Source organism: Tiliqua scincoides, chromosome 4, assembly GCF_035046505.1.
Source record: "Tiliqua scincoides isolate rTilSci1 chromosome 4, rTilSci1.hap2, whole genome shotgun sequence".
Taxonomy (NCBI): domain Eukaryota; kingdom Metazoa; phylum Chordata; class Lepidosauria; order Squamata; family Scincidae; genus Tiliqua; species Tiliqua scincoides.
In genome coordinates, this window is record NC_089824.1 from 7,306,767 (window position 1) to 7,334,166 (window position 27,400).

The 27,400-nt window shown below is 47.8% G+C and overlaps 2 protein-coding genes across 2 annotated transcripts; both read left to right on the plus strand.

Annotated features, from left to right (window-relative positions):
- Positions 1–3,885: 3,885 nt before the first annotated feature.
- Positions 3,886–4,878, plus strand: LOC136647582 (mas-related G-protein coupled receptor member D-like). The gene has a single exon (XM_066623205.1). The coding sequence runs from the start codon at positions 3,886–3,888 to the stop codon at positions 4,876–4,878; it is 993 nt and encodes a 330-aa protein (XP_066479302.1).
- Positions 4,879–25,266: 20,388 nt separating this feature from the next.
- LOC136647583 (mas-related G-protein coupled receptor member H-like) lies at positions 25,267–26,169 on the plus strand. The gene has a single exon (XM_066623206.1). The coding sequence runs from the start codon at positions 25,267–25,269 to the stop codon at positions 26,167–26,169; it is 903 nt and encodes a 300-aa protein (XP_066479303.1).
- The last annotated feature ends 1,231 nt before the right edge of the window (positions 26,170–27,400 follow it).

Below are 27,400 nucleotides of genomic sequence, written 5' to 3' on the forward strand. Positions count from 1 at the left end.
CAGACCACCTTCCTCCTTCCCCATGGAAAGGGGCTATCCCTCCTGTCCGGGGTTAGGGGCGTCTCTGGTCCCGAGATCAACTGCCCTTTGGCCCCTGCTGGTGTTGGTAGTCTTGCCCTGGATGGAGGGATGATTCCCGCCCCTCCCAGGCAAGAGTCAGGCAAGGGGCCTGCCTGAGCAATTCCTGGCTATCCTCCAGGAGCCTGAGCCCCAGGAAGAATGACCTCTCCCTCTGGCTGCAGGCTCCTTATGAACCCAGCAGCTGGCCCCAATGGCTCCACCCCTTCCGGCCATGTGATCAACGTCAGGTTTTGAGGGCTCTCAGGCCCTACTCCCAGGGTGACCCCCTGCCTGGGGGCTGGATCCAGGCAGTACTTTTCCCATACTCCTGAGGAGCACTTTGCACCCAAGGAGCCCCCTTGCTTCTAAGGCACCTGTGTTGCTGGGCTCGGTCCGTGGTGACACAGATGAAAGTCCCCTACAACTGAGAAGCCGCCAGCAGTTGCCTTGTTGCGTGCAGGATGCTGTGCAGTCCCAGTGCAATGGGCAGCTCAGGATTGGGCTGCCCAACTCTGTCACAGTTGGAGAACTAGGGAGCAGTTTGTGCTAACACTATTGAAATGGTGTGCATTGTGCAGTTAAAGTTCCTGATCATTACTCAGGCTTTTGAAAGATGTAAACAGAGACATTATGTTCCATGCCTGCTATACTCCCAACATGCTCATTGTTTATGCAACATTTAAATTTATTTAAATGTTTTCTTTGAAACTCATATACTACTAATTTGTTTCAACATTTTATATTCATTTTAGCATTCACTGTTGATTATGACTAAGAGACAGTGATACTAATCGGGACTTTCCCCAGTTTGAATCTTGCCTCTTCCTGTCTTATGATTAGCGTTGCTGTAACTAACCAGATCTACCAAAACATGAAGTGCAATAATAGCACCGCTGTCAGGATCGCTGCTTTAAAATATGAGCAGGAAAGGGGAAGGGGTTGTAGTAATGCAGGGAAGGGAGGAGAGAAGGAAGAGAATTTAGTGGGGCAAAGTTACATGGGGTAAGGGGGAAAATCCTGAGACTCCATCCTGCTCCTAATCTGTGCTGGATATAGTGTAGGCCACACTCTGCTGCCTTTCACTCCCGAATCGGCATTTTCAGCCACACTAGACACTGTGCCAGAACCACCATCCAGAGCGCAATACCAGAGTCTTCCAAGACTGAAGGTTGCCAACAACCAACAATCTACTGCACCAGTGCAGGTTAGGATAGGACTGTAAATTGGATAATTAGTATCACTCCAGAGACAATGACACAGTAAGATTAGAAACAGCTTTTATTAAGACCTCTTTGAAAGTTCTGCTTTGGACATCATTCAGTATGGAATTTCATCAAGAAAGAAACATCTCTATTGTTAAAAGTTTGTTAGTGACTTGGAATAAATGTATAAGATACCTTTTCCAAGGGAAATCCTCTCTGCTTCAGTTCTGATTGATGAGGATTTTAACCAATACACGGATCTGAGTATTTTCTCTGGTTGGGTTAAAATTCAAAAAGAACTGTGTCAAGGCTGGATTGTTCATAATAAAATGACCCCCTTTAATCACTGTTAAAAGATAGCAATGAGTTTCCCCCCACCTTTTAACGAATATTTACAGGGACTCCACTATTTCCATGATCTAATTAGTTGAACTGAAGGTTTTACAAGGCCACTGACATTGTTATGACTGACATTATTATAACCTAGCCAGTGCTGGGTTAGTGCCAGTGGAAAGCCGGTGTTCTAATGTCACCCAAACCACTGGGCAGCGGTGAGGTAGGTGGGGGTGTGGGAGGAGGGGGGAGGCAGGGAAGAGGTGTTCCGGGATGGAGGGAGGTGGGGGAGGGCAGGGAGAGGGCAGGGAGGAGGTGTTCTGGGGGTTAGGGAGAAGGGCAGGAGGAGGGTGAGACTAGGGTGGCTATGTGCCACTGGATCCTGAGCTCCATGTCGAACCGTGCAGCCCAACATGGAACTTTTTGATTCTGTGGCAGCCCCAGAGCTCCCCCATTGCAGGGCTACTTTCCTTATCCAGGGAAAAGAGATGAACATCCCTGATAGAGAGATTTCTGGGACTTGGTCTCTGGGTCAAATGCTAAGCAGACACAGACTCCTTTACAAGCATATAGAAAGTTTATTTACAATGCTGTTTACAGATTAGGAATAGATTAGGATGGATACAGGTTCGAAGTTACCCCATGGTGGATCTTTGATTTTCTCAGAGAACCACACCCAAAACTCCTTTACTTGTACTCTGTCACAAACAATTGACCCATGTGATATTGCATGTCATTTCCCTCTCCTTATTTGGCATACTGGTGCATGGTTCCAGCCCTAACTGGGAAGTCCGTCAGCCACATATGGAGAAGTTTTTGGCCTGCAACTTTGATTACATAAGACCCTGGAATGTTCCTTTTGGGAAAGCTATGACGCACATGTTTTTCTCTCTCTGCAGGTCATCTTGACATAATGACTTTTCCTATCCTGGTTTTAACAGAAAACTAGTCAGCTCTTCCCCTGAGGAGCCACCAGTGACTGCCCAGTTGCACATAGGATGCTGTGGCAGCCATTTTTGGCACTGTGGCAGCCCTGTGTGCCGGGCAGCTTAGGATTGAACTGTCAGTCCCTACCATGAAAAGCTGTGGCTAGAGAATGAGCCACAACTGATAAAAGGGGCTCCTGCTCACTGAGATGTCCTGTCTCGGGAAAACGCCTTTGACCTCTCAGAGTAGTTGAATACCCAGGTAAATGTTTCTAGAACATGTAGCTAACGGCATCTCCATTTTAGCTTCTCCTCCAGCCAGCCCCGCACGGCTGCCAGATACTTATTCGGGGTTTCTGTACTACTCAATTTTCAAATTACGTGCAGGTTGTTCAAAATATAAAGTGAAAAGTTCTCTTCAAACTTAAATGTTGTGAAGCAATTTCCTCTGCACTTCAGGGACTGCAGAAACACCCAAGTTCAGGAACTCAACTTCTCCTGTGGTTAAGAGAATGGATACTGCATGTATAGGTGATGTCATGATTCTGTTGAACCTGAGCCCCACCTATGCCCATGCAATATAAAGCTCTTCGCAGATGTTGCTTGTTCAGTGTTAGCTGTTCACTGTGAGATGAACAGGTTCTTCTGAATTCAGAAGAGGATTTGACTGAGACTTTCCTAATCTGAAAAAGAAACACCTCCAGTCCTTCCTAGGCTGAAAGCAAATCTCCCGCCTATTTGCTCCCAGTTGTGAGAAGTGTGGATCGGAAGAAGGTAAGGCATTCTCTGCATGACATCTTTTATGGAGCTGAATTCTCCTTTACGGTACCAATTCTAACCACAGTGAGGCCTTCTTATCCCCATTGTTGCATTTCCCACTGTGAAAACTTATGCCCCAATCCTATTTGGGGACTTTGGGGGATCCTGACAGAGAATTGTAACTGTGATCACACAATCTGCTGCCTAAGTTCCAGTGCGGAGCTGCAAAAGGCACAAATGACTGGAGTCCACATGCACATGCTAATAATTCCCAGACATGCTGCTGGAACAGATAAGGTGACAATGGGAGTGCTTCAAGGTTGCTTCAGGGGTATTTAGGGAAGCACTGGGGTAGAGAGTGGGTGGGGTGGGGATGGTTTAATGCAGAATACCTCAGAATGCCAGATGCAAGGGAGGCACCAGGATGCAGGTTTCACTCCTTGAGGCAGCTGGTGGGCCGCTATGAGATACATCCAGGAAGCTGGACTAGATGGGCCTATGGCCTGATCCAGCGGCACTCTTCTTATCTCTCTCTCTCTCTCTCTCTCTCCCCCCCAAACAGAGGCATTTGTCCACACAGTGGAGTCCAGCACCACAAGTGTGTGATGACCAATTTCAGTCTCACACCCCCATTACCTGTGAGTGCTAAACAGGAAAACCAGACAAAGGATAATGGCACTCTGAACTCATGTAGTATAGGGTATTATACAGATATAGAATGGCTTGTCTATATCTTGAACTGTGTTGCCTGCATATTTGGACTTCCGGGGAATGGAGCAGTCATCTGGCTTCTTGGCTTCCACATGAAGAGGAATCCCTTCACCACCTACATCCTGAACTTGGCTGTGGCTGATTTTGGAGTCCTCACGTTAGGAATTCTTTCAGCTATTCGAGTTTTTTTAGTAACTAATTGCAGAAGTTTAATGCTGATTTCAGTTGTCCGTCTACTGCTTTTTCATTTGATGTTCAGCATCAGTCAATTTCTACTGACACTCATCAGCATGGACAGGTGTGTGGCTGTCCTCTTCCCAATTTGGTATCGATGCCACCGGCCCGAAAAATTGTCCACCATTTTGTGTGGCAGCGTTTGGATCTTCTGTTTTCTGATACATGGAATTTGTTGCACTTTAATTGTTTTTAAGGTATTTCATGGATTCACAATACTGTTCTTTGTGTTTCTGGTGAATGCCGTGGTCTCCCTGCCGCTCATCACTATCTCAGCATTGATCCTGTTCATCAGATTCTGTTTTAAATCACAACAGCACCGGCGGAGGAAACTTTTAAAGGCCATCTTACTGACTCTCTTCTTTTATCTCTTCCTTGCCTGCCCGCTGAATGTTATGTACATAATGTTTTTTCATCCTCTGTCTCCTTATGATCGCAACTCTCCTACAAATATTAACTTATTCTATGTTGGATATTTATGTGCATCTGTAAATAGCTTTGTTAACCCACTGATCTATTTCCTGGTAGGTAGAAAGAAGAAGGGTCTGTGTGCAGAGAACCTGAGGCTCATCCTCCAGAGAGTTTTCAAACAGGAGGAGGAGGTCTATGGAGAAGAACTGCAACTCTCCGTACAAACCCAGCTTCCTGCATAACTGTATATAATGGCACTAGTGCCTTCCCGAATTATAATGTTTGAGCAACATGATCCTATGTAAGCCCCCAGGCAGCAATGCAGCTGAGAGGCATGCTGTATCTCATGGAGGAGGTTCAGAGCCCAATCCTGAGCTCTTGGGGAATGCGGCTGAGGCATCTGCCACATCCTGTGCACCCAAGGCAGCCACGAGTGGCACCTTGGGAGAAGGGGACTTTTGTCCCCTTCCCCCAGGTAAAGGGAGTAGCCCTCAATAACGGTGAGGGAAGAGCCTTTGTATCAGGTGCAAAGGCTCAGGATCCAGTGGAGCGAAGGTCCACCAGTACTGCCTCCCTCCCTCAGCATGCCTCTTCCCCACTCTCTCCCTGCCCTCTTCCCTCTGCCTTCCCCTCCCCGGAACGCCTCCTCCCCACCTCCCCTATGCCCCCGCTTTCCTCTCCACTGCTCAGCGGCTTGTGTGACTGCCGAGTGGCGGAGCCTGGGGGCCCACCTGGCACTACCCCAGCGCCAGCCAGTGCTGGGCTAGCACGGGAGCTTACCCAGCATTAGGGCTCGTAAACGTAAGCTGGCGTGCAGAGCTTGGGATTGGGCTCTCAGGCTCTTCTGGGTAAGGGAACGTTTGCCTCCTGAATGGGTTTACTCTGACCTGTGGTAGCTAAATAGAGCTGATGCATGCCTGAGTGGACACAGGAAGGTGAACTGAGGCTGGGAAGGCAGATACACATAGGCCTCTCTGATGCTGCTGATACCACCCCTTTTCCAGCCTCTATCCATCCTACACCTGACCCCAATCTCAGCCCTGTTCTTCTTCCCCTTTCCTGCCTCCCTTCCACTCCATTCTGACTTACTAGTGACTGGATGGACTGGCATGAGAATCTGGCCGCTCATTGCTTGCAGCAGAGACAGGTCGCGCTTCCTGAGAGCTGTACGTTTCCAGAGTGCTAGTTCCAGCAGCATAAGGCCCTGTTCGGTTTGGGCAATGAATTTAGTTAATATGCTGCAGATTATTTTAGACCTCTGATTTAGAGTTTAAGCTGATGGAAGCTTAAGAGAAATGGATTCAGACGCTCCGTCATTCTCTGGAAAAATAGGGAGAACGTGCAGCCCATCCTTAAGAGCAGTAGCAGAGCCGGGGCGGGGGCAGAGCTATAAGTGCTGCATGGCTTCAAAGCTCGCTGTGTAAGCTGCCCATCACTCTCAGAGGTGCTCTCGGGAGTGAAGGCAGTGTGGAGGCGCAAGGGACAAGGGGGATGGGCAGTTTACATGACGAGTTTTGGAGCCCTGGGGCACTTATATCTCTGCCCCCCCACTCTCTGCCACTGCTTCAGAGAGTGTTCAAGGAGACATACATCTCACAAGAAATCAGTGCCTCTTTATTAAACACAGTGACCAAGTTTTACTGCATGAAACCCCCTGAATATACCTTCCCTCCCTTGCCAGTCTGGGGTAAGTGAAAAAATTCCTGCCTATCCCTCATGATGAGCAACCAGCTAATCTCAGACTGTAAGACAACCAGAGGTAAGTAAAAACCATTGGTACTTACTTCTGGGTAGTCATACTGGTTGCTGTGGGCTTCCTTGGACCCGTGTCAGCTACGTAGCTGGCTAAGTTTGAGGAAACGAAGAGGCAGAGGATAGGATCTGGCACGCACCTTTGCTGCTGAGAGCCACCCTCTCCAGCCCATGTGACAGAAAAGTGAATCAACAACCAGGTAACATCTGAACAAGGAAAGTTGCTGCTTGTAGCCAGGTCGTTAGGCCCAAGTACAAGGCCCCAGCTGTAACCAACTTCTGATTAGTGCACACCAGGTCTGAGAGAACTGTGGAGGAGGCTGCTTCACAGGGCCCTCAGATACCCTACCAAACTACCAAGTGGGCTCCAAGGCCAACTTGATTAACAACAGGGTAGAGCTGTGAACTTCTCAGGTTGGGAGCGGATTCCACCATGAGTAAGAAGGCTTGTGGCACGTCCACCCCTAGAATGTTCTGCTGGAACCGAGTTCTGATTGGTGAATGGGTCAGGAGAACTATAAAGGTGAGGGAAAAGAGTTTTTTTGTGTGTGTTCTAGCTTTGCCTCTGGCTAAGCGGGCCTGAGATCTTTGACCATTCTGGCAAGAGTGACCCAACTTGACTGCAGCGAGATGGCTTAGACTGGACTATGAAAAGCTCAGACTTTGGTGAGTGATAGTTAGAGTTATCTCTTTATTGTTTTATTAGTGCTGAGTGTTGTACTGTATTGGTGTGCTCTATTTAAATTCCTAAAACCTTGACTGATGCAGTTCTGTCTGTATAACTATTCTTTAAACCTATATTCAATAAATCCTATCTATTACAACTGACTGGATTACTGGGACTGTCCTGGGACAAGGATCTGTCCTGGGACCGGTGCTCTTCAACCTTTTCATTAATTGACCTGGAGACAGGGTTGAGCAGTGAGGTGGCAAAGTTTGCAGACGACACCAATCTTTTCTGAGTGGTGAAGACCAGAAGTGATTGCGAGGAGTTCCAGAAGGATCTGTCCAGACTGGCAGAATGGGCAGCAAAATGGCAGATGCGCTTCAATGTCAGTAAGTATAAGGTCATGCACATTGGGGCAAAAAATCAAAACTTCACATATAGGCTAATGGGTTCTGAGCTGTCCGTGACAGATCAGGAGAGAGATCTTGGGGTGGTGGTGGACAGCTTGATGAAAGTGTCGACCCAATGTGCGGAGGCAGTGAAGAAGGCCAATTCTATACTTGGGATCATTAGAAAAGGTATTGAGAACAAAACGGCTAATATTATAATGCCGTTGTACAAATCAATGGTAAGGCCACACCTGGACTATTGTGTCCAGTTCTGGTCCCACATCTCAAAAAAGACATAGTGGAAATGGAAAAGGTGCAAAAGAGAGCAACTAAGATGATTACGGGGCTGGGGCACCTTCCTTATGAGGAAAGACTACGGTGTTTGGGCCTCTTCAGCCTAGAAAAGAGGTGCCTGAGGGGGACATGATTGAGACATACAAAATTATGCACAGGAAGGAAAGAGTGGATAGAGAGATGCTCTTTACACTCTCACATAACACCAGAACCAGGGGACATCCACTAAAATTGAATGTTGGGAGAGTTAGAACAGACAAAAGAAAATATTTCTTTACTCAGCGTGTGGTTGGTCTGTGGAACTCCTTGCCACAGGATGTGGTGATGGCATCTAGCCTGGACACCTTTAAAAGGAGATTGGACAAGTTTCTGGAGGAAAAATCCATTACGGGGTACAAGCCATGATGTGTATGTGCAACCTCCTGATTTTAGAAATGGGTTATGTCAGAATGCCAGATGCAAGGGAGGGCACCAGGATGAGGTCTCTTGTTATCTGGTGTGCTCCCTGGGGCATTTGGTGGGCTGCTGTGAGATACAGGAAGCTGGACTAGATGGGCCTATGGCCTGATCCAGTGGGGCTGTTCTTATGTTCTTATGACTGGAGAAGTTGAGGGGGCTGGTTGTGGGAGGCAATCCAGTGTGTCTGGGGTGGACCCTGGAGACCCAGTATTGGGGGCCTGCTCCAAGATTCAAGCCGAACCCAAGGGTACTCAGGCTGGAGCACGGCCCAGGGGAGGGTTCCCCAAATTTGGCCTGGCTACCAGGACTGGAAGCTCTACGGTTAAAGAGCAATTGGTAACTGCCGTTGGAAAGGCCTGTGGGGTGTCAAGTGGTTATAGGGGTTTATGGCCTCTTGATTATCCGAAAGACAATAAACAGATTACACGGCCCATAAGGGAGTGTTGTCTTGCTTGTCACACCTGCCCCCTGTCTTCCCCCTTCCTTGCCCTAGAACACCCTGGAACGTCCCATTCTCTGCCACTGGTGCAGCCTCTGGGACCTGCTGGTGTGCAGGCCTCATGTCTGGCTGTTTGTGCCAGCAGCCTCAAAGCAGTCCCTTTTTGTAATGTCACTGGAATATGACAAGTGATGGAAAGGTTACTTATGTCATCACAGTCTGTATTAATTGCTTTTTGAGATAATCATATAACAAAGAAGTCCATGAAGAAGACTTATCTGGTGTGCTCCCTGGGGCATTTGGTGGGCCGCTGTGAGATACAGGAAGCTGGACTAGATGGGCCTATGGCCTGATCCAGTGGGGCTGTTCTTATGTTCTTATGTTCTTAAGACTCTGGAAGACCAATACATTTATTTTTAAAGATGAAATTCAAAGACAAAGAGAGAAAGCAGATTATCATGTGTGAATGAAATTAATGAAAATCATAGCCCAAACCTAAGGGCCCAATCCTATGGGCTTTTAGCACCAGCGTGCTAAGCCTAGCACCTAGTTCAAAGCTCCAGGGCTGGCACTAGGAGTCGTAAATGTGTTGTCAAGCACGCTTACAGCACCATGGGAGGAGGGGGGGCTGGGCCCGATGTAGGGAGGAGGACTCTGCATAGCTGCCCAGAGGTTAGTGAGAGTGATTGGTGGTGATGCAGGCTTTCAGGGTGGGGAGAGGAGTTACAGAGAGGGGGAAGGGTAGGGTGGGGAGGAACCAACTCAGGGGAGGTGGGACAGGTAGGGCAGGGCTGCACCAGATCCTAACGTCCGTGTTGGCAGCCCAACATGGAGGTTCTCTTGTCTGTGCTGGCGAAATAGCCAGCACAGAGTTGAGAAGCCCCATTGCGGGGCCTGGAGCTTTCCCTAGGGGAAGGGGACTGGTTGCTTCCTGGGCGCCTGCGGGATACAGTGGTCACCATTTTGGCACCGCTGTTCCTCCAGGAGATGAGAAGCATAAGATTGTGCTGGGCTGCCTATCGCCTTGTTGATGCAGCTGTGCCATTGGAGCATGCACTTCATCCTGCAGAGGGGCAGACCTGAAAGACTTATTTAATTAAGGGAGCCTTTCTTCTCCTGTCTGGTGTTAAGCCTCTGGGGACACAGTGATTTTGCTGGTGCAAGTCCAAGATGACCTGGGCAGGTGGACTGAGGCTGGAAGGAGAGATAAGATTTGGCAGTGCTACTGCCAGTGGTGTCACTAGAGGGCTGCGGGGGGTGCGAACCACATCGGGTGACGCACACCGGGGGGGGTGATGCACACAGGGGGGTGACACGCTAAAATCGTGGTGGTTAGAAGTAACCCCATCAAATTATATACTGTTGGATGTGGAATTTTGAGCAGAATGCAATGCAGAAAACCAGAGTGAAATATCTCCTTTCTATCAAAAGTTATGACAAAAAAACCTGGAGAACAAAAAGTGCATGGATCTCTATGGAAAGTGAAAAGTGAGCCGTATCTCATGTTTATTCGTGAGTAGGTGACCTTGCCTTAGTCCATCGGAAAGGGCAGGCTGAGAGGAATCCAATGACAAGAGAATGGTCCTGATCCAATGAATGCAGCCCCCCCAAAAACACCTGAGAAGGAAGTCCTTCCCTCCAAGCAGATGAATGTATTGAGCCCTATCTAAAGCGAAACTAAGCCTCAAGGTTGTGTTTACTCATGAGTAAGCAAATGAGCATTGGCTGGTGTGAAAGATCAGGTGAAGGAGAGTGCAAGGCTACCAGAATGGTCCTGATCCTCTGCACCTGCAGTTAAACAAGTGCCCCAGAAGGCAGCCCCCCCCCCACTAAAAAGGATCAAAACAGGCTTCAGCTGATAAGGTGAACCTTTTGGAGACTTGCAGAGCCAGGTGGATCTTGACAGTGATCTGGTTAAATTGAACTGGGCACTGGGTAGGGCTGAAAACCTTACTGGTTTTGGAGGGGGGGGGGTGTTATTGCAGGCAGGCTACAGAGGATTTAGGCTGCCTAAATCCTTCTAGAGATTTAGAGATTCCCATGCAGGGGATGAACAGAGTGGATAGAGAGACGCTCTTTTCCCTCTCACATAATACCAGAACCAGGGGACATCCACTAAAGTTGAGTGTTGGGAGAGTTAGGACAGACAGAAGAAAATATTTCTTTACACAGCATGTAATTAGTCTGTGGAACTCTTTGCCACAGGAAGTAGTGATGGCATCTTGCCTGGATGCCTTTAAGAGGGGATTGAACAAATATCTGGAGGAAAAGTTCATTATGGGTTACAAGTCATAGTAGGTATGTGCAAGATCTTGGTTTCAGAGGTAGGCTGCCTCTGATTGCCAGATGAAGGGGAGGGCACCAGGATGCAGGTTGTGTCTGTTGTTTTGTGTGCTCCCTAAAGCATTTGGTGGGCCAGGAAGATACAGGAAGCTGGACTAGATGGGCCTTTGACCTGATCCAGCGGGGTTCTTCTTACGTTTTTATGTTAGAGCAGTAGAACATGCAGCAAGAGCTGGTCCATCTTGTCTGGATTTTGTTTCAGCTTCTTCTCTCCCATCTAGTCCCACTCAATTGCCAGGCACTGATTCAGGGTTTCTGGGGCACTGATTCAGAAGCACTCAGTTTTCAAACTACATTGAAGGTTTTTCAAAATATAAAGTGCAAATTTCTCTTTGGACTTCAATGTTGTGGAGCAATTTCCTCTGCACTTAGGGGACTGCAGAAGCACCCAAGTTCAGGAACTCAGCTTCTCCTGTGGGCAACAGAAGAACAGATAATGGTAGGTGATGTCATTCTATGAAGCCTGTGTCCCACTGATGCCCAAGCAATATAAAGCACTTCTCAGATACTCCTTATTCAGGGGTGACTGTACAGTGTAGGAAGCACTGGTTCTTCTGAATCCAGAAGAGACTGTGAATTAGACCATCCTGTTCAGAGAAAGGAACATATCCAGCCTATTAGCTCTCAGATGTGAGAAGTGTGGAGTGGAAAAAAGGTAGGACCTTTTCTGCATGGAATCTTTTATGGAACTGAATTTTCTGTTATGGCATCAGTTCCCTTCTTCATTCACAAAAGCAACACCTGAGCACTGCCACAAAGCCTGGTTCAAGTGCCTGCTGAGTCACATTCCCAGAATCCTCCTCTTGGGGAAGACAGGTCAGCTCCCTTGCCTTGCTTCCCTCTTGGAAAGGAGTGGAGGCTTTGCCCATGAAACCTGCTTCTGCCTCCGCCCCCCACCTTTGGATCAGGAAATTGCTGTGCTTTGGCAAAATAGCCCCACAATCCCTGCAATAATGTCAGTCTCATATTAGCTACTATGGAAGGATAACTTTGGCCTTGGGCAGCCCTGATTTGGAGTTGGTTCCCAAAGCTCACTTCTGAGTTTGCTGTGCAACCAAACTGATGACATGCTTAAGCTGCAATTATATATATGCTTACCCGGGAGTAAGTCTCACTGAACTCAGTGGAACTTACTTCCACACATGCGCACCTACAAGTTGACCCCACAGATAAGTTGAGGGCAGGTTTTGAGCCAAAAATCATGGAATTTTCTATGACCCTCGGATAAGTTGGGGGTTAAACTTAGGGGGGTGTCTGACTATAGTTTTGTCTGATTTTACCCGAGGCCAGATCCTGAAAAATAACTGACCTAAGAATTGTTACCTAAGAATTGTTACCTAATAATTGTTACCTAAGAATGGTACAGTCTCTAATTTATTAAAAACATAGTAAAAGATCATAAGATACATTTTTATTCTTTTTAAATTCTGGTCTTCACCACCTTTTTGTAAACACTATCAGAGTAAGTGCACTGTAAACAACATACCAGTAAATCAGTGGTTCCCAACCTGGTATTCATGTACTCCCAGGGACACTCAACAGGACCTTTAGGGGTACTTGAAAAAGAATGGAATAATGGCAGAAAAAGGTAGGTTGTGCTCCAGAATGCCTTGCAAGGACCAGCAAGGCAGGAAGGGAGGTAGCTAGTTGACTGTGAAAACCCCACCAATAGCTAGTTTTGGGTCATCAATTCATGTATGAAACAGTGATTGAAAACCAGCACAGTACAAAAGCTGAAACATAATATGGAAAGTGATCAATCACCCAGAATTTCTCAGCACACTTCTGGTGCAAAACAGTGCAAAAGTAGAGTCTTCTGTTCTTCAAACAGATGAAAAGAGAAAATATGTGATGAGTACATGAAGTCTGAGAGGAGACATTGAAAACTTCAAGGTTGAAAAAGGTTGGGAACCACTGCAGGAGAACCATGAATCAAATCCACCTTTCAGGTGTCTGGTGTTCTACATACAGCATACAACCCATAACACATAACTGGGAGTATGCAATTCAATTCACAGCAGAGAGATGGAGCTGCATATATTTGCAACCCTTTTTACTCAGAAGCAGACCCACTGCTTTCCATGGGTGTTATTCTTAAGTAAGTGACTTTGTTTCAAATGGAAAGGAGGATCCCATCATGGTGTTAAAAAAAACAGGCCTGCTTTGCAAGCATTTGCAAAGCAAAACCAGGCTGCAGCAGCATTTGTAAAAGGGAAAGAAGGAAGGAGACTAAAAGGTTAACTTTAGCTGGAATTTCCCAGTGAAGTTGCTGTAGAAACAATGATCTCTGCATCTCTTCTATGAGCTGTGCCTGCCTGATGCTTGAGAAAGAAACAGAACTTTTCAGAGTTGAAAGGCTCTGTTCTCTGATTGATCCGGAGATAAGGCGAAGTGATAATTGGAGCTTGATTATTTGGCAAAAATTTTACATACTATAGGCGAGTATCTACAGTAAGTAAGTAAGGGCCCAATCCTATCCAACTTTCCAGCACCGGTGTAGCCGCAATGCAGTCCCAGGGTAAGGAAACAAATGTTCCCATACCTTGAGGATGCTTCTGTGACTGCCTCCCCACCACAGGATGCAGCACACGCCCCTTTGGCACAGCAGCACTGGCATTGGAAAATTGGATAGGATTTGACCCTAAGTAAGTAATGCTACGGCAGTGCTTTTAAAATCAGGTAGAACATATGCATCTGAGAGAGAGTCCGAGGAGAGTGGAACTCCTCCCTCCTGCCTCCTCCCTGCCCTCCCCAGAGCCTTGCTTCAGCCGAGCTTGGCCGACGCAACACTGCTCCATGAAGTTGGTGCAGAGGCTGAATTCAGACTCCACAGGCCAGCACCTGTTCCTGTGAGGCCCAGCCAACTCCCTAGAGGGAACAAATGTGCTTTACAGTACATTTGTGACTCTCCAGACCAAGGGCATCTTAGTATTGCACACTTACTTAGTATAGCGCTGCCTGACCACTACCATCTTGCTAGAACAAATATTTGAAAAAACTAATCCCTCCATTTATATTGTCAAATGAATTCATCTATTAAACACTTCCAGTCCTTTCTTGATAGCAAGTTATTACACCAGGAATGCTCTGAAGGAAGAAATTAAGTTTTGATAACATAACAACTTTTTGCAGCAACAATTTTCTCCAAAAACATAAGCACAAAATGATCCTTGTTATTTAAAAGTTATTTGACTTTTTAAAATAATGTCATATAATTAAGTTTATAGAGATCTAAATTTGGATTGGAGAAAATAATTGCTAGCACCTTATTTCACTAATCTTTATGTTAAATTTAGTCCTGGTCCTTATATTCTCCATCTCCTCTTGGGTAATCTTGAATGGCATTATCTCTTTTAAGATAATTAATCCTATACCCCGACACCCTAGTACAATACCCCCAATTTTTCAGAAAAAAAGAATATTCAGGATCCAAATTTCTTAATGCTCAGTATTTTGCCTATTCCAGAATTTGATATTCATATACAGTGTATTGCAATCTTCAAATGCTAAACAATTTCACAGTTTCTCACCTTAGCTAGCCAGGTTCCAGATCAAGATTAGAAACATGTGGAGATAAAGGAGAAGCTTGCCTAGAACCCCAAGAGGAAAGGTATCAAGGCTAACAGAACCATGAACTAATACTTTAGCCCTAAGTGATGAATAAATTGTAATAACATAATCTCTAAACCCAAATGTTTGAAGGACAGGAAATTAAAAAAATCCATTCCAATCAGCATTTATTTATTTGGAAACATGCTTAGCCCATCCTTTTTGCCACAGGGCAACCCAAAGCAGCTTAGAATAAAACCACAAGAAAATCCAAGAAAAAATAACTAGGATGACTGTGGGAGAACAAGATTTGCAGACCGTAGGCCATTCTAGTAAAGCCACCACCCTACAAATTTCACCCCATCAAGAATCAAGAGAAGAACAAAGAAGCCAGGTGTTAACAAAGTTTTAATCCATCTCCATAAGAAATGCAGGGTACTGCTCAATGAAATTTAGGGCGCAATGCTAACTTGTGCTGGAATAGGCAAGCCAGAAGGCTTGCACTGTATCCAGCACAGGATTGTGGCCAGAAGCGGCTCAGCCAGAGGTAACTTTTCCCCCTACTCCTGGGTAAGGACTGCTGGCCACAATGGGTCTCCTTGGACTTGCGCGACCTCCGGAGGTGGCACAAGTTTGAGGAGAGCGGAGCGGCTTGAAGCCACTCCATTCTCTCCAGGAACGGGGGTTGGGATCCAGCACAACTGCAGGATCCCAGCCCTGCCTCCCACTCCCAGGGTCGCCCATCACCCACTCTCCCTCCGCCCAGGAATGCCTCCCTTCCTCCTCCCCGCGCCCCCATGCCTACCTTTTCCATGTGTGTCGGCGCAAGCGGGCCAACACAAGCGGCTGAGGGGAAGCCAGCATGGAGGCTTATCTCAGCTTCCACAGGCCGGCGCTTCTCAGAGCACCGACCTGGTTTCCCCTCGAGGGGGCGCAAATGTGCTTTATGGCCCCTAGGAACTTGGGTCAGCATAGGGCGCAGTTTGGATTGCACCCTTAGGGCATTGTTTAGGGTCAGCAAATGGAAATGATACAGCCCTGGAGACATCTGTGTTCTGAACCATGTAGGGCTTTGAAGGCCATAGCCAGCACCATTAACTCAGCCCAGAAGTACATTGGCAACCAGTGCAAATAATCAGGGTGATGTGCTCTCACTAAGAAGTCACAGGGCCCAATCCTATCCAATTTTCCAGTGCTGGTGCAGTTCTGCCAGTGGGGTATGTGCTCTTTCCTGTGGTGGAGGGGCAGTCACTGGGACCTTCTTAAGATATGGGAACATGTGATTCCTTACCACAGAGCAGCACTGTGGCTACACCGGAACTGGAAAGGATTGGTCCCTCAGTCAACAATCCGGCTGGTGCATTTTGTGTCAGTGCAATTTTCCAACTGTTTCTTCATGGGCAGCCCCACATCGAGTGCATTAGAATAGTCTGACACCAAGGGGACCAGATCATGGATGACTGCAGCTGGATCAGTCCTTGCCAGAAAAGGCTGTAGCTGGTGCATAAGCCAGAATGATCAAAGGCCCTCCTTGTCTCTAAGGAATCTTGCCTCAAGGAGAAGCTCTGGTTACAGGACAACCTGCAGGCTCTGAACCTGCTCTTTAAGGGAATGCACCCTATCATGGAACAGCTTGAACAGCATCCCTCAGACCAACAGAACAGCCAGCTGACAGCTCGTCCATCTTGTCCGGATTCAATTTCAGTCTGTTCTCCCCGTCAAGACTCACACAACAGACAGATCTATGGATTCTGGGCTTCCTCAATACTCTGCTCTTGCAAGTTTTTCAAAGTATACTGTGCAAAGTATACTGTGCAAAGGCATCTATCTCCGGACCAGATCAGACGGAAAGCTCTTCAACCTCTCCAGACTGAGAGCAAAATCCAAAGTCCAGTTGAAATGTCTGCGTGACTTCCTCTTTGCCGACGATGCAGCTGTCACTACCCACTCTGCCAAAGATCTCCAGCAGCTCATGGATCGTTTTAGCAAGGCCTGCCAAGATTTTGGACTGACAATCAGCCTGAAGAAAACACAGGTCATGGTTCAGGATGTGGACTCACCTCCCTGCATTACAATCTCTGAGCATGAACTGGAGGTTGTCCATGACTTTGTGTACCTTGGCTCAACGATCTCCGACACTCTTTCTCTCGATACCGAGCTAAACAAGCGCATCGGTAAAGCAGCTACCACGTTTTCCAGACTCACAAAGAGAGTCTGGTCCAACAAGAAGCTGATGGAACATACCAAGATCCAGGTCTACAGAGCTTGCGTCCTGAGTACGCTTCTGTACTGCAGCGAGTCATGGACTCTTCGCTCACAACAGGAGAGGAAACTGAGCGCTTTCCACATGCGCTGCCTCCGATGCATCCTCGGCATCACCTGGCAGGACAAAGTTCCAAACAACACAATCCTGGAACGTGCTGGAATCCCTAGCATGTATTCACTGCTGAAACAGAGACGCCTGCGTTGGCTTGGTCATGTCATGAGAATGGATGATGGCCGGATCCCAAAGGATCTCCTCTATGGAAAACTCGTGCAAGGAAAGCGCCCTACAGGTAGACCACAGCTGCGATACAAGGACATCTGCAAGAGGGATCTGAAGGCCTTAGGGATGGACCTCAACAAGTGGGAAACCCTGGCCTCTGAGCGGCCCGCTTGGAGGCAGGCTGTGCAGCATGGCCTTTCCCAGTTTGAAGAGACACTTTGCCAACAGTCAGAGGCTAAGAGGCAAAGAAGGAAGGCCCATAGCCAGGGAGACAGACCAGGGACAGACTGCACTTGCTCCCGGTGTGGAAGGGATTGTCACTCCCGGATTGGCCTTTTCAGCCACACTAGACGCTGTGCCAGAACCACCTTTCAGAGCGCGATACCATAGTCTTTCGAGACTGAAGGTTGCCAATACCAATACTGTGCAAATTTATCTGATGCTATGGAGAGATTTGTTCCAAAAGCACTTAGGTTTAGGAACTACACATTTCCTGTGGCTAACAGAAGAACAGATAATGCATTTAGAGATGATGCAATCATTCTTTGAACCCTGTGGACTCCCCCCCTCCCGCCCCAATGCCCAAGCAAAAAAAAGACTTCTCAGACATTCCTTGCTCTGGGTTGGCTGCTCATTATGGGAGGAACAGATCCTTTTTGAATCCAGAAGAAGATTTGACTGAGATTTTTCCCATCTTTCAAAGAAATATCTCCAGCCTCTATGCTCCAAGGCGTGAAAAGCGTGGATTGAAAGAAGGTAGGCCATTCTCTGCATGGAATCTTTTATGGAGCTGAATTCTCCTTTGTGGTATCAATTCCTCTCTTCCTTCCTACTCTACAAGCAACCCTACAAGCAACTCTACAAGCAACCAAAGCAACTCCTCTTAGCTTCATTTAAATAGCAGTTTTGTTCTCATTGTTGTGTTTCCCACTCCTGTGATTTATGGGAGACTCTTTGGCAGTGGCGTAACTGGCGGGGGACGGGGGGCGGTCCGCCCTGGGTACCACCCTGGGGGGGTGACCACAAATGCCCCAACATCGCTAACACCACGAAGGTTCAGAGTAATCCCATCATGCCATATACCGTTGGATGCAGAATGTCCAGTGGAATGCAATGCAAAACACTGGATTGAAATATCTCCTTTCCATCAAAGGTTATGGCTAAAAAAAAGGAAACCAAAAATGCATTGAACCCTATGGAAAATGAAACAGAACCATATTGTGTGTTTACTTGTGAGTAGGCAAACTTGCCATAGAAAGGGCAGGCTGAGAGGAATCCAATGACACCAAAATGGTTCCTATCCAATGAAAGCAGCCCCCAAAAAACACCCAAGAAGAAAGTCCCTCCCTCCCAGCTGCGAATGTATTGACATGGGGGGGGTGACATCCTAGTGACCAAAATTCTGGAAATCATGGCTTTTATAGGAATACAGGTACAACCTATTTATCCACAGATTTGTCTCATCTTGAATTGGGTGGGGGGAACTGAAAGTCAAACACACCTTTGCCCTGGGCTGGCTTCTCATCAGTTTCAAGGCAGCCCAAAACACTGCAAAAAGGCTCCACTGCCTCACCCAGGCAAGGAAATAGCCCTGGAGCCATGGAAGAGGTTCCCCTTGCTAAGGAACAGTAAGACTCCTGGAGCCCCTGAACCACACACACACACACACACACACACACACACACACACAGAGGTGTGGTAGCAACAGAGGGGTTTGCTTTAAAAAACCCAGGGAGTGTTTGCCGAATTTCCCCCCCCCCAGGCTCTCCTGCTCCAGCCTATGGAAATAAAACAGCTCAGCAAGCAAGCCTTTCCAGCAAGCAAAGCAGGAGATTTAGGCTACAATTCGATCCACACTTTCCTGGGAGTAAGCCCCGTTGACTAGAATGGGACTTACTTCTGTGTAGGCAGGCATAGGACTGGGCTCTCAGGCTACAATCTTATCCACACTTTCCTGGATGTAAGTCCCATTGACTAGAATGGGACTTACTTCTGAGTAGGCAGGCATAGGACTGGGCTCTCAGGCTACAAACTTATCCACACTTTCCTGGGAGTAAGCCTCATTGACTACAATGGGGCTTTCTTCTGAGTAGTGATGAACACTTGTGATGAACAGTTTATTCACAGATACAAAAGACTGACCCTATGTACAAAATACCTATTTGGTACAAAAGATCACACACATGCATGCACACATTCCACCAGAAATGAAGGTGTTTTTACCTGCTTCACAACAGTCACAGTTCCAGGGGCCATAGCGACCACAGAGGCAACAGCAGCTGCACTATGGGGCTCTGAACCCAGCTCTAGGATTTGCTGCAGGATGTTCACCGCTGTGGGGTCTAGTTGTTCTCCTTATCAGGCAGAATCAAAGAGAATGACATTATTAAAACCATACCAGCTCTAAGATGACACAAACTGACACGTGCCCTTTGTGCAAGCTGTTTTCCTTAGTTCCCATTGTCATCTTTGCACCTTCTGCCATGGTGTCAATGAGACTTACGTTCAAGTAAGGGATCAAGGGATCAGGGACAAAAACAACAAATAATCTTCTAGTACCTTAAAGACGGCCACATTTATTAAGTCTCCACAGCCCAGAGCCAACTTTGGTAGCTGCAAAGTGCCATTAGGATTGTAAGCCCTATAAGCAAGGACCAGGGAGCTTAATACTCCCTGGATGTAAAATGATTATTAGCATAACCTTATACTGTATTTTCTTCACCAACATCATTGCCACTTGTAAAACTACTTGGCAGCCCTACTCAGAAGTAGTTCCACTGCAACCAGTCATTCAATGAGGCTTCTTCTAATGCCCATCCTTTGTCCAATGATCATCCTATAGGAAGGATGTCCCTTCCTTCCTATCTGAGATGAGAGAAGACAGCCCAGCCCCACCTCCCCTCTCCTGCATTAACCCTTCCCTGCCTCATGGCTGGGACTCCCTGCTGCTCACCGGTTTGGAACACTGGCCCCACGAGGTTTTTTTATGCTGCGAAAACAGTAGGCAAACACTCCCAGATACAGGCAGACTCGAGTCAGTATGCATAGGGACAAGTCACGAGTCAGGGGGCCCCTGACTTGATTGTCTTTCAGAGTCTTCCATGCATGTAACTCACAAGTTGCTGAGTAACCCAGAATCGCACATTTTTGCAACTCGAGTCCATGTGGCGACCTGCATCCTGGTGCCCTCCCCTGCATCTGGCATTCTGAGATAGTCTACTTCTAAAATCAGGAGGCTGCACATATCTATTGTGGTGATGGACTTTTCCTCCAGAAATCTGTCCAATCCCCTTTTAAAAGCATCCAGGCCAGATGCCATCACCACATCCTGTGGCAAGGAGTTCCACAGGGTAAAGAAATATTTTCTTTTGTCTTTTCTAACTCTCCCAGCACTCAGTTTTAGTGAAATGGTAGAGGAATGGTAGGGGAAGAAGGACAGAGGGGATTAGGGCAGCAGCATAGCTAAGGGGGTGCAGGGGGTAGCAAATGCACTGGGCTACAGCTCCTGAGAGGGCAACATCAGGGGCTGGGGGCAAGACCAGGGGCAACAATGCCTGCACGCGACTTGGACTATAGGGGGGCAAAAGTCATCCACTGCTTTCGCAGTAGAGTAATTCACACACACGGCAACGAGCTACACTCTTACCCCCCCCCCCAGCAGCAGCCTCTAGCTGCTGGGAGAGAGTGGGGAAGCCCCTCGGAGGGAAGTTGAGGAAGCCCCGCCATGGCTGCCCTTGCTTGGGAGGGAAGGAGAGGTGAGGGCAGCGCAGGGCAGGTTGCCTGCCCACCTGCTCACCCTTGGTGGCACTAGGAAGAGGGTTGAGGCAGTGGAAGAGCCGACTCCTCTCCGCCCAAAATCTTGGCGGGGCTCGGGGAAGCCTCTGCAGGATGCCTTAGTGTTGGGAGGGCACCGCAGTCCCCTGCCCGAAAACCAACAGCCAACCCATCAAGGCCTGTGGGTGCTGAGGCAAGGGAACTTCCCCGGCGGGGCTGCCAACCACCCCCATCTTGCTCAGAGATGCAGCAGCGGGAGGGAAGGAGGGGAGGCGCGTTGCCACTTCCCGCACTAAGAGCCAATCCTAGGCATGTCTACTCAGAAGTAAGCCCCATTATAGTCAATGGGGCTTACTCCCAGGGAAGTGTGGATTGCAGCCTCAGTCAAGCACGACTTCCTCTCACCTGCCCGCTCCAAGTCCTCCCCCTCCACCAGCTGCTGCCAGCGAAGCTTCACTCAGAGCCAACCTTAGGCACCTCTACTCAGAAGTAAGTCCCATTTTAGTCAATGGGGCTTACTCCCAGGAAAGTCTGGAGAGGACTGCAGCCTCAGAGCCCAAGGCTAGGCATATCTACTCAAAAGTAAACCCCATTATAGCCAATGGAGCTTACTCCCAGGTAAAGGCGGATGAGATTGGATCTTCAGTCAGGAGTAGCTTCCTCCTGTCTGCCTGCCCTGAGTTCTCCTTCCTGCGCAGCCACTGGGAGCGAGCAAGAGGGCTTCTCCACAGCTTCCTCTCCCCGCCCCCCCCTTGCGAGGCAGCTGCGGGACGGAGCTCTGCCCGCCAAACAGAACGGCCACCTGGCAGGGGACATGCCCCGACCTTCCCTCACAAGGGCGCAGGGCTGGCCTCAATGTAGCCCACTGCCCTCGGTAGTCCAATGTGCCTGGTTGGTGGGGCGCATGCCAAAGGTGCCGGAGAAGTGGCAGCAGCTTAGGGGTGAGTAGGAGGGAGCTGGTGCTGGGAGGTGGCAGCAAGCAGCTTGGGGGATGTGGCAGATTTGGTATTTTTCAGTTTTTTAAAAAAGTGGGCATGAAAGCAAAACCCGGGAGTGACGTCACTTCCGGATGTGAGGTCACTTCTGGGGCATCATCTTGAGCTCTGCACCGGGCAGCAGGATCTTTAGCTACGCCACTGGATTAGGGTTTCCCAGAGGAACCTATGAGTGAAAAAGTAGGATTTGGGTGAGGAGAGCTGATGGAGAAAGTCAAAAAAGCTTAGGAAGGATCCCAAGGTGAAAGACCATAAGAACATAAGAACAGCCCCACTGGATCAGGCCATAGGCCCATCTAGTCCAGCTTCCTGTATCTCACAGCGGCCCACCAAATGCCCCAGGGAGCACACCAGATAACAAGAGGCCTGCAAGGCCTCCTGGGAATTGTAGTTTAAGAACATAAGAACAGCCCCACTGGATCAGGCCATAGGCCCATCTAGTCCAGCTTCCTGTATCTCACAGTGGCCCACCAAATGCCCCAGGGAGCACAGCAGATAACAAGAGACCTCATCCTGGTGCCCTCCCTTGCATCTGGCATTCTGACATAACCCATTTCTAAAATCAGGAGGTTGCGCATACACATCATGGCTTGTACCCCATAATGGATTTTTCCTCCAGAAACTTGTCCAATCCCCTTTTAAAGGCGTCTAAGCTAGACGCCAGCACCACATCCTGTGGCAAGGAGTTCCACAGACCAACCACACGCTGAGTAAAGAAATATTTTCTTTTGTCTGTCCTAACCCGCCCAACACTCAATTTTAGTGGATGTCCCCTGGTTCTGGTATTATGTGAGAGTGTAAAGAGCATCTCCCTATCCACTCTGTCCATCCCCTGCATAATTTTGTATGTCTCAATCATGTCCCCCCTCAGGCGTCTCTTTTCTAGGCTGAAGAGGCCCAAACACCGCAGCCTTTCCTCGTAAGGAAAGTGCCCCAGCCCAGTAATCATCTTAGTCGCTCTCTTTTGCACCTTTTCCATTTCCACTATATCTTTTTTGAGATGCGGCAACCAGAACTGGACACAATACTCCAGGTGTGGCCTTACCATAGATTTGTACAACGGCATTATAATACTAGCCCTTTTGTTCTCAATACCCTTCCTAATGATCCCAAGCATAGAATTGGCCTTCTTCACTGCCGCCGCACATTGGGTTGACACTTTCATCGACCTGTCCACCACCACCCCAAGATCTGATCTGTCACAGACAGCTCAGAACCCATCAGCCTATATCTAAAGTTTTGATTTTTTGCCCCAATGTGCATGACTTTACACTTACTGACATTGAAGTGCATCTGCCATTTTGCTGCCCATTCTGCCAGTCTGGAGAGATCCTTCTGGAGCTCCTCACAATCACTTCTGGTCTTCACCACTCGGAAAAGTTTTGTGTCGTCTGCAAACTTAGCCACTTCACTGCTCAACCCTGTCTCCAGGTCATTTATGAAGAGGTTGAAAAGCACCAGTCCCAGGACAGATCCTTGGCGCACACCACTTTTCACCTCTCTCCATTGTGAAAATTGCCCATTGACACTCTCTGCTTCCTGGCCTCCAACCAGTTCTCAATCCATGAGAGGTTGAATTGTTGAATTGAATTCACCATGGTTGAATTGTGGGTCTCTGAAGACTGAGGGCTAAGGGCAAGGTTGAGCTCCTGGGCAGGATGTAAAATTGTGTCTCTCACTTGTGGGGAGAAGGCTAGTCTCACCACTTTAGCAGTTCTAAACTGATGTCCCAAGCCTCCAAGTGAGAATCTCAAGGCGGTGGGTTGTCTCCACTCATCTGCAGAGGTTGGAGTTAGGTTAGTTAAGTGGAATCATTTGCCTCTCCTGGAAGAGTTTAAAAACAATCTAAAATTTCTAAACATAAACACACAAAACACAAACCAATGGGGGGAAATTGATGGAGGCATTAAGGGTTCAATCTTTTCTAGGCTTTAACCAGTGAGTGGAGGGGTTTAGAAGAGAGGAACACAGTTCTTCCATTATAAAATACTTTTGGGTGGCTTGTGCAGCACTTCACTTGCGACCTTTTAAAGAGCACTATTGTGTGTGGTGACAGTGCAAGAGGACCCCTACTGGATCTAGAAAGGTAAGTCTGACAGCAGTGAGGGCAGGGGAGGGAGGAACGGGGAGGGAAAGGGGAAGACTGAAGCTGGAGAGCTCAGAGAACTTACCCCCCAGTCAAGGGAACAAATGGCCCCTTTCCTGGAGATGACATCCAGGGCCAGAATTTCTCCCATGGCATGCAGCATGCCATGGGAGTGCTGTTGGCCTAGCGGCATTGGAGCAGGTGGAATTAGGTAGGATTGGGCTGTACATGTCTCAGTTATTTGACTGCACAGGAAACAAGGACAGAGAGGTGGAGTGTCCAGGACAGTGGTGAAGCTGTGCCAAGGACCAAGCTTGTGTATCTGTGTGCAACTATGGTGCAATCCTAACCCCTTATGTCAGTGCTTTCCAGCACTGACATAAGGGCAATGCAGCTCTGAGGTAAGGGAACGAACATTCCCTTACTTTGAGGAGGCCTCCATGAGTGACACCCAACTGCAGGGTGCAGCACATGTCCCATTGGCACCGCTATGCCTGTGCTGGAAAGTACTGACATAAAGGGTTAGGATTGCGCCCTATGTTACAGAAGTATCAGAGCAAGGTTGTCAAGACTTGCAGCCTTCTGGGTTGAAAGTGGAGTGCAAAAGGTGGATAGGACTTTAAAAAGCAAACCCAGGGCAAGGCTGTAGCTATTCCTGATTCAGTGGCATCACTAAGGTGGTGGAAGGAGTGCAGGCCACAGCGGGTGATGTGCCCAGGGGACGGGGGGGGGCACCACTAGAGGCCAAAAAATTTTAATATCTTGATATTTTTGAATAATACCATCATGTTATGTATCAATCAACACATAATGTCATGTGCAGTGCAATTAAACAAACCACATTGAAATAGCTCCCTTGCAATGACACTGGAACCAATTCCCTTGCGATGTCAATGGAGGGGCAGGGGGTGTGAAAATGACAAGAAGGATAGTTAGGAATAAATCTTGCTGTGAAACATCCGGTGGGAAAGTCTGTGAAATATTATGACACATCTGTCCTGCTTCAACTCTCCATGTGTCAGACAACAAGAACTGAATGTTTGATCAAGATTTGAAACTGAAGCAACAAATAGCCATTTTCAGTCTGAAGGTCCATTGATGCAACTCATTCATTGAGTGTATGAGGCCAGCACTACCAGACTGGAAACAATTCCTCTATCGCTATTTGTTTACCAGTACAGCACCAATTGAAACCATGTTTCTCTCTCTCTCTCTCTCTCTCTCTTCCCAAACAGGGGCATTTATCCTTGAAGAGGAGTCAAGAACCGCCAACAGATTATGTTCAATTTCAGTTTCACGTCCCCATCACCTTCCAGTGCTAAACAAGAAAATCATTCAATGGAGAGTGACGCTCTGGACCCATGTAGAGGTTTAAGGCCTATTAGGTTATATATCGAAATGTATGTCATCAGTGTCATTGGTGTGGTCTGCATATTTGGACTTGTGGGGAACGGAGCAGTCATCTATCTTCTGGGCTTCTGCATGAAGAGGACTCCCTTCACCATCTACATCCTGAACTTGGCTGTCGCTGACTCTGGGGTCCTTGTAGCCACAATTTTTGAAGTTGTCCTACACATCGTAAAAATGCATCTTCTTGACAGTTTGCTTTATTTTCATGTTGTGAGTAGAAGCCTTTTCCGTTTTGCTTACAGCACGAGTCAGTTTCTACTAACAGCCATCAGCATTGACCGGTGCGTGTCTGTCCTCTTCCCACTTTGGTATCAATGTCGCCGCCCAGAAAAGTTGTCCTCTGTACTGTGTGCCCTGATATGGCTTCTCTCTTTCCCGGTTCATGCAACATGCTTTGCTTTTGAGATTACTTCGCGACCTGAGACTTTCCCCTCAGTATTCTATGCATTTTTGGTGAATGCCGTGGTCTGCCTCCCACTCATTGTGGTCTCCACACTGATCCTGTCTGTCAGATTCTGCTTTAAATCACAACAGCGCCAGCGGGGGAAACTATTAACAGCCATCTTGCTAACTCTCTTTTTTTTTCTCTTCCTTGCCTTCCCATTTAATATTGTATTTTTATTTTTTTCAAATCCTCTATCTTCTCATGAGTATCGTTTAAATGTAAAATGTTACAATCTCACCGAATATGGCTTGTTATGCGCATCTCTAAACAGCTTTGTTAACCCCCTGCTGTATTTCCTCATTGGGAGAATGAAGAAGGGTTTGTGTAGGGAGAACCTAAAGCTCATTCTCCAAAGAGTTTTCATAGAGAAGGAGGAAGACTGTAGAGAAGAACAGAAACCCAGTAATGAGATCTGCGGAAGTCCCCTCTCCCAAGAAACGTTCTAGCTTTGTCAATTTCTCATGCAGATTCCTTTAGATTTGTGATTAAGCGTTTTGGCTCATGTAAATACAGGCATCGCCCCCTATCCACTGGAGAGACATTCCCAGCCACCCCTACAGATATGGAAACCATGGATAAGATGGACACCCAGCACCAATTTCCTTCATTTTCTTTCTTGCCAGTGTCACCAAGCAAGTGTGTCTCTTCCTTTTACACAATGCTATAAGCATGCAAGTGTATAGAAAGAAACTGCAAACAAAGCGACTGTATCACACGAAAAAGGAAGGAAGACCTCGCATTGATACCAGCAAGACCCGGGATCAGAGAAAAGTGGAGGAATTTGCACAAGCGCTTGAGGAATCTCTTCCAGGCCCGGCCGACGCAAACGCATCCAACAGATGGGAACATTTCAAGAATACCGTTTACAACACCGCCTTGTCCATATTCGGCAAGAAGACCAACAAGGCGGCAGACTGGTTTGAAGCCCACTCTGAGGAGTTGACACCAGTCATTGAGGAAAAGAGGAGAGCTCAAGCAGCATACAAGGCCTGTCCCAGTGAGCGCAACCTGCAGGTCCTCCGAACTGCTCGCAGCAAAGTCCAACAGACTGCCAGGAGATGTGCTAACAACTACTGGCTCCAGCTCTGTTCCGAGATACAGATAGCAACTGACACGGGCAACATCAAGGGGATGTATGACGGTATCAAGCAGGCCCTAGGTCCAACACAGAGGAAAATTGCCCCTCTGAAGTCTGCCACAGGCGAGGTCATCCAGGATCGGGCGCAGCAGATGGAACGCTGGGTGCAGCACTACTATGAGCTATATTCCAGAGAAAATGTAGTCACCGAAGAAGCACTGAACAACATTGAGTGCCTGCCTGTGCTGGAAGAGCTTGACAGTGAACCAACCCTAGAAGAACTTCACGTGGCCCTGGACTCCCTTGCCTTTGGCAAGGCACCTGGAAAAGACAGCATCCCTGCTGAAGTCCTAAAATGCTGCAAAGAGATCATCGTCACTGAGCTGCATGAAATCCTCTGTCTCTGCTGGAGAGAAGGTGGAGTACCTCAAGACATGAGGGATGCAAACATCATCACGCTGTACAAGAACAAAGGTGACAGGGGTGACTGCAACAACTACCGCGGCATCTCTCTCCTTAGCGTTGTAGGAAAGCTGTTTGCCCGAGTTGCACTAAAGAGGCTCCAGGTACTTGCAGAGAGCGTCTATCCAGAATCGCAG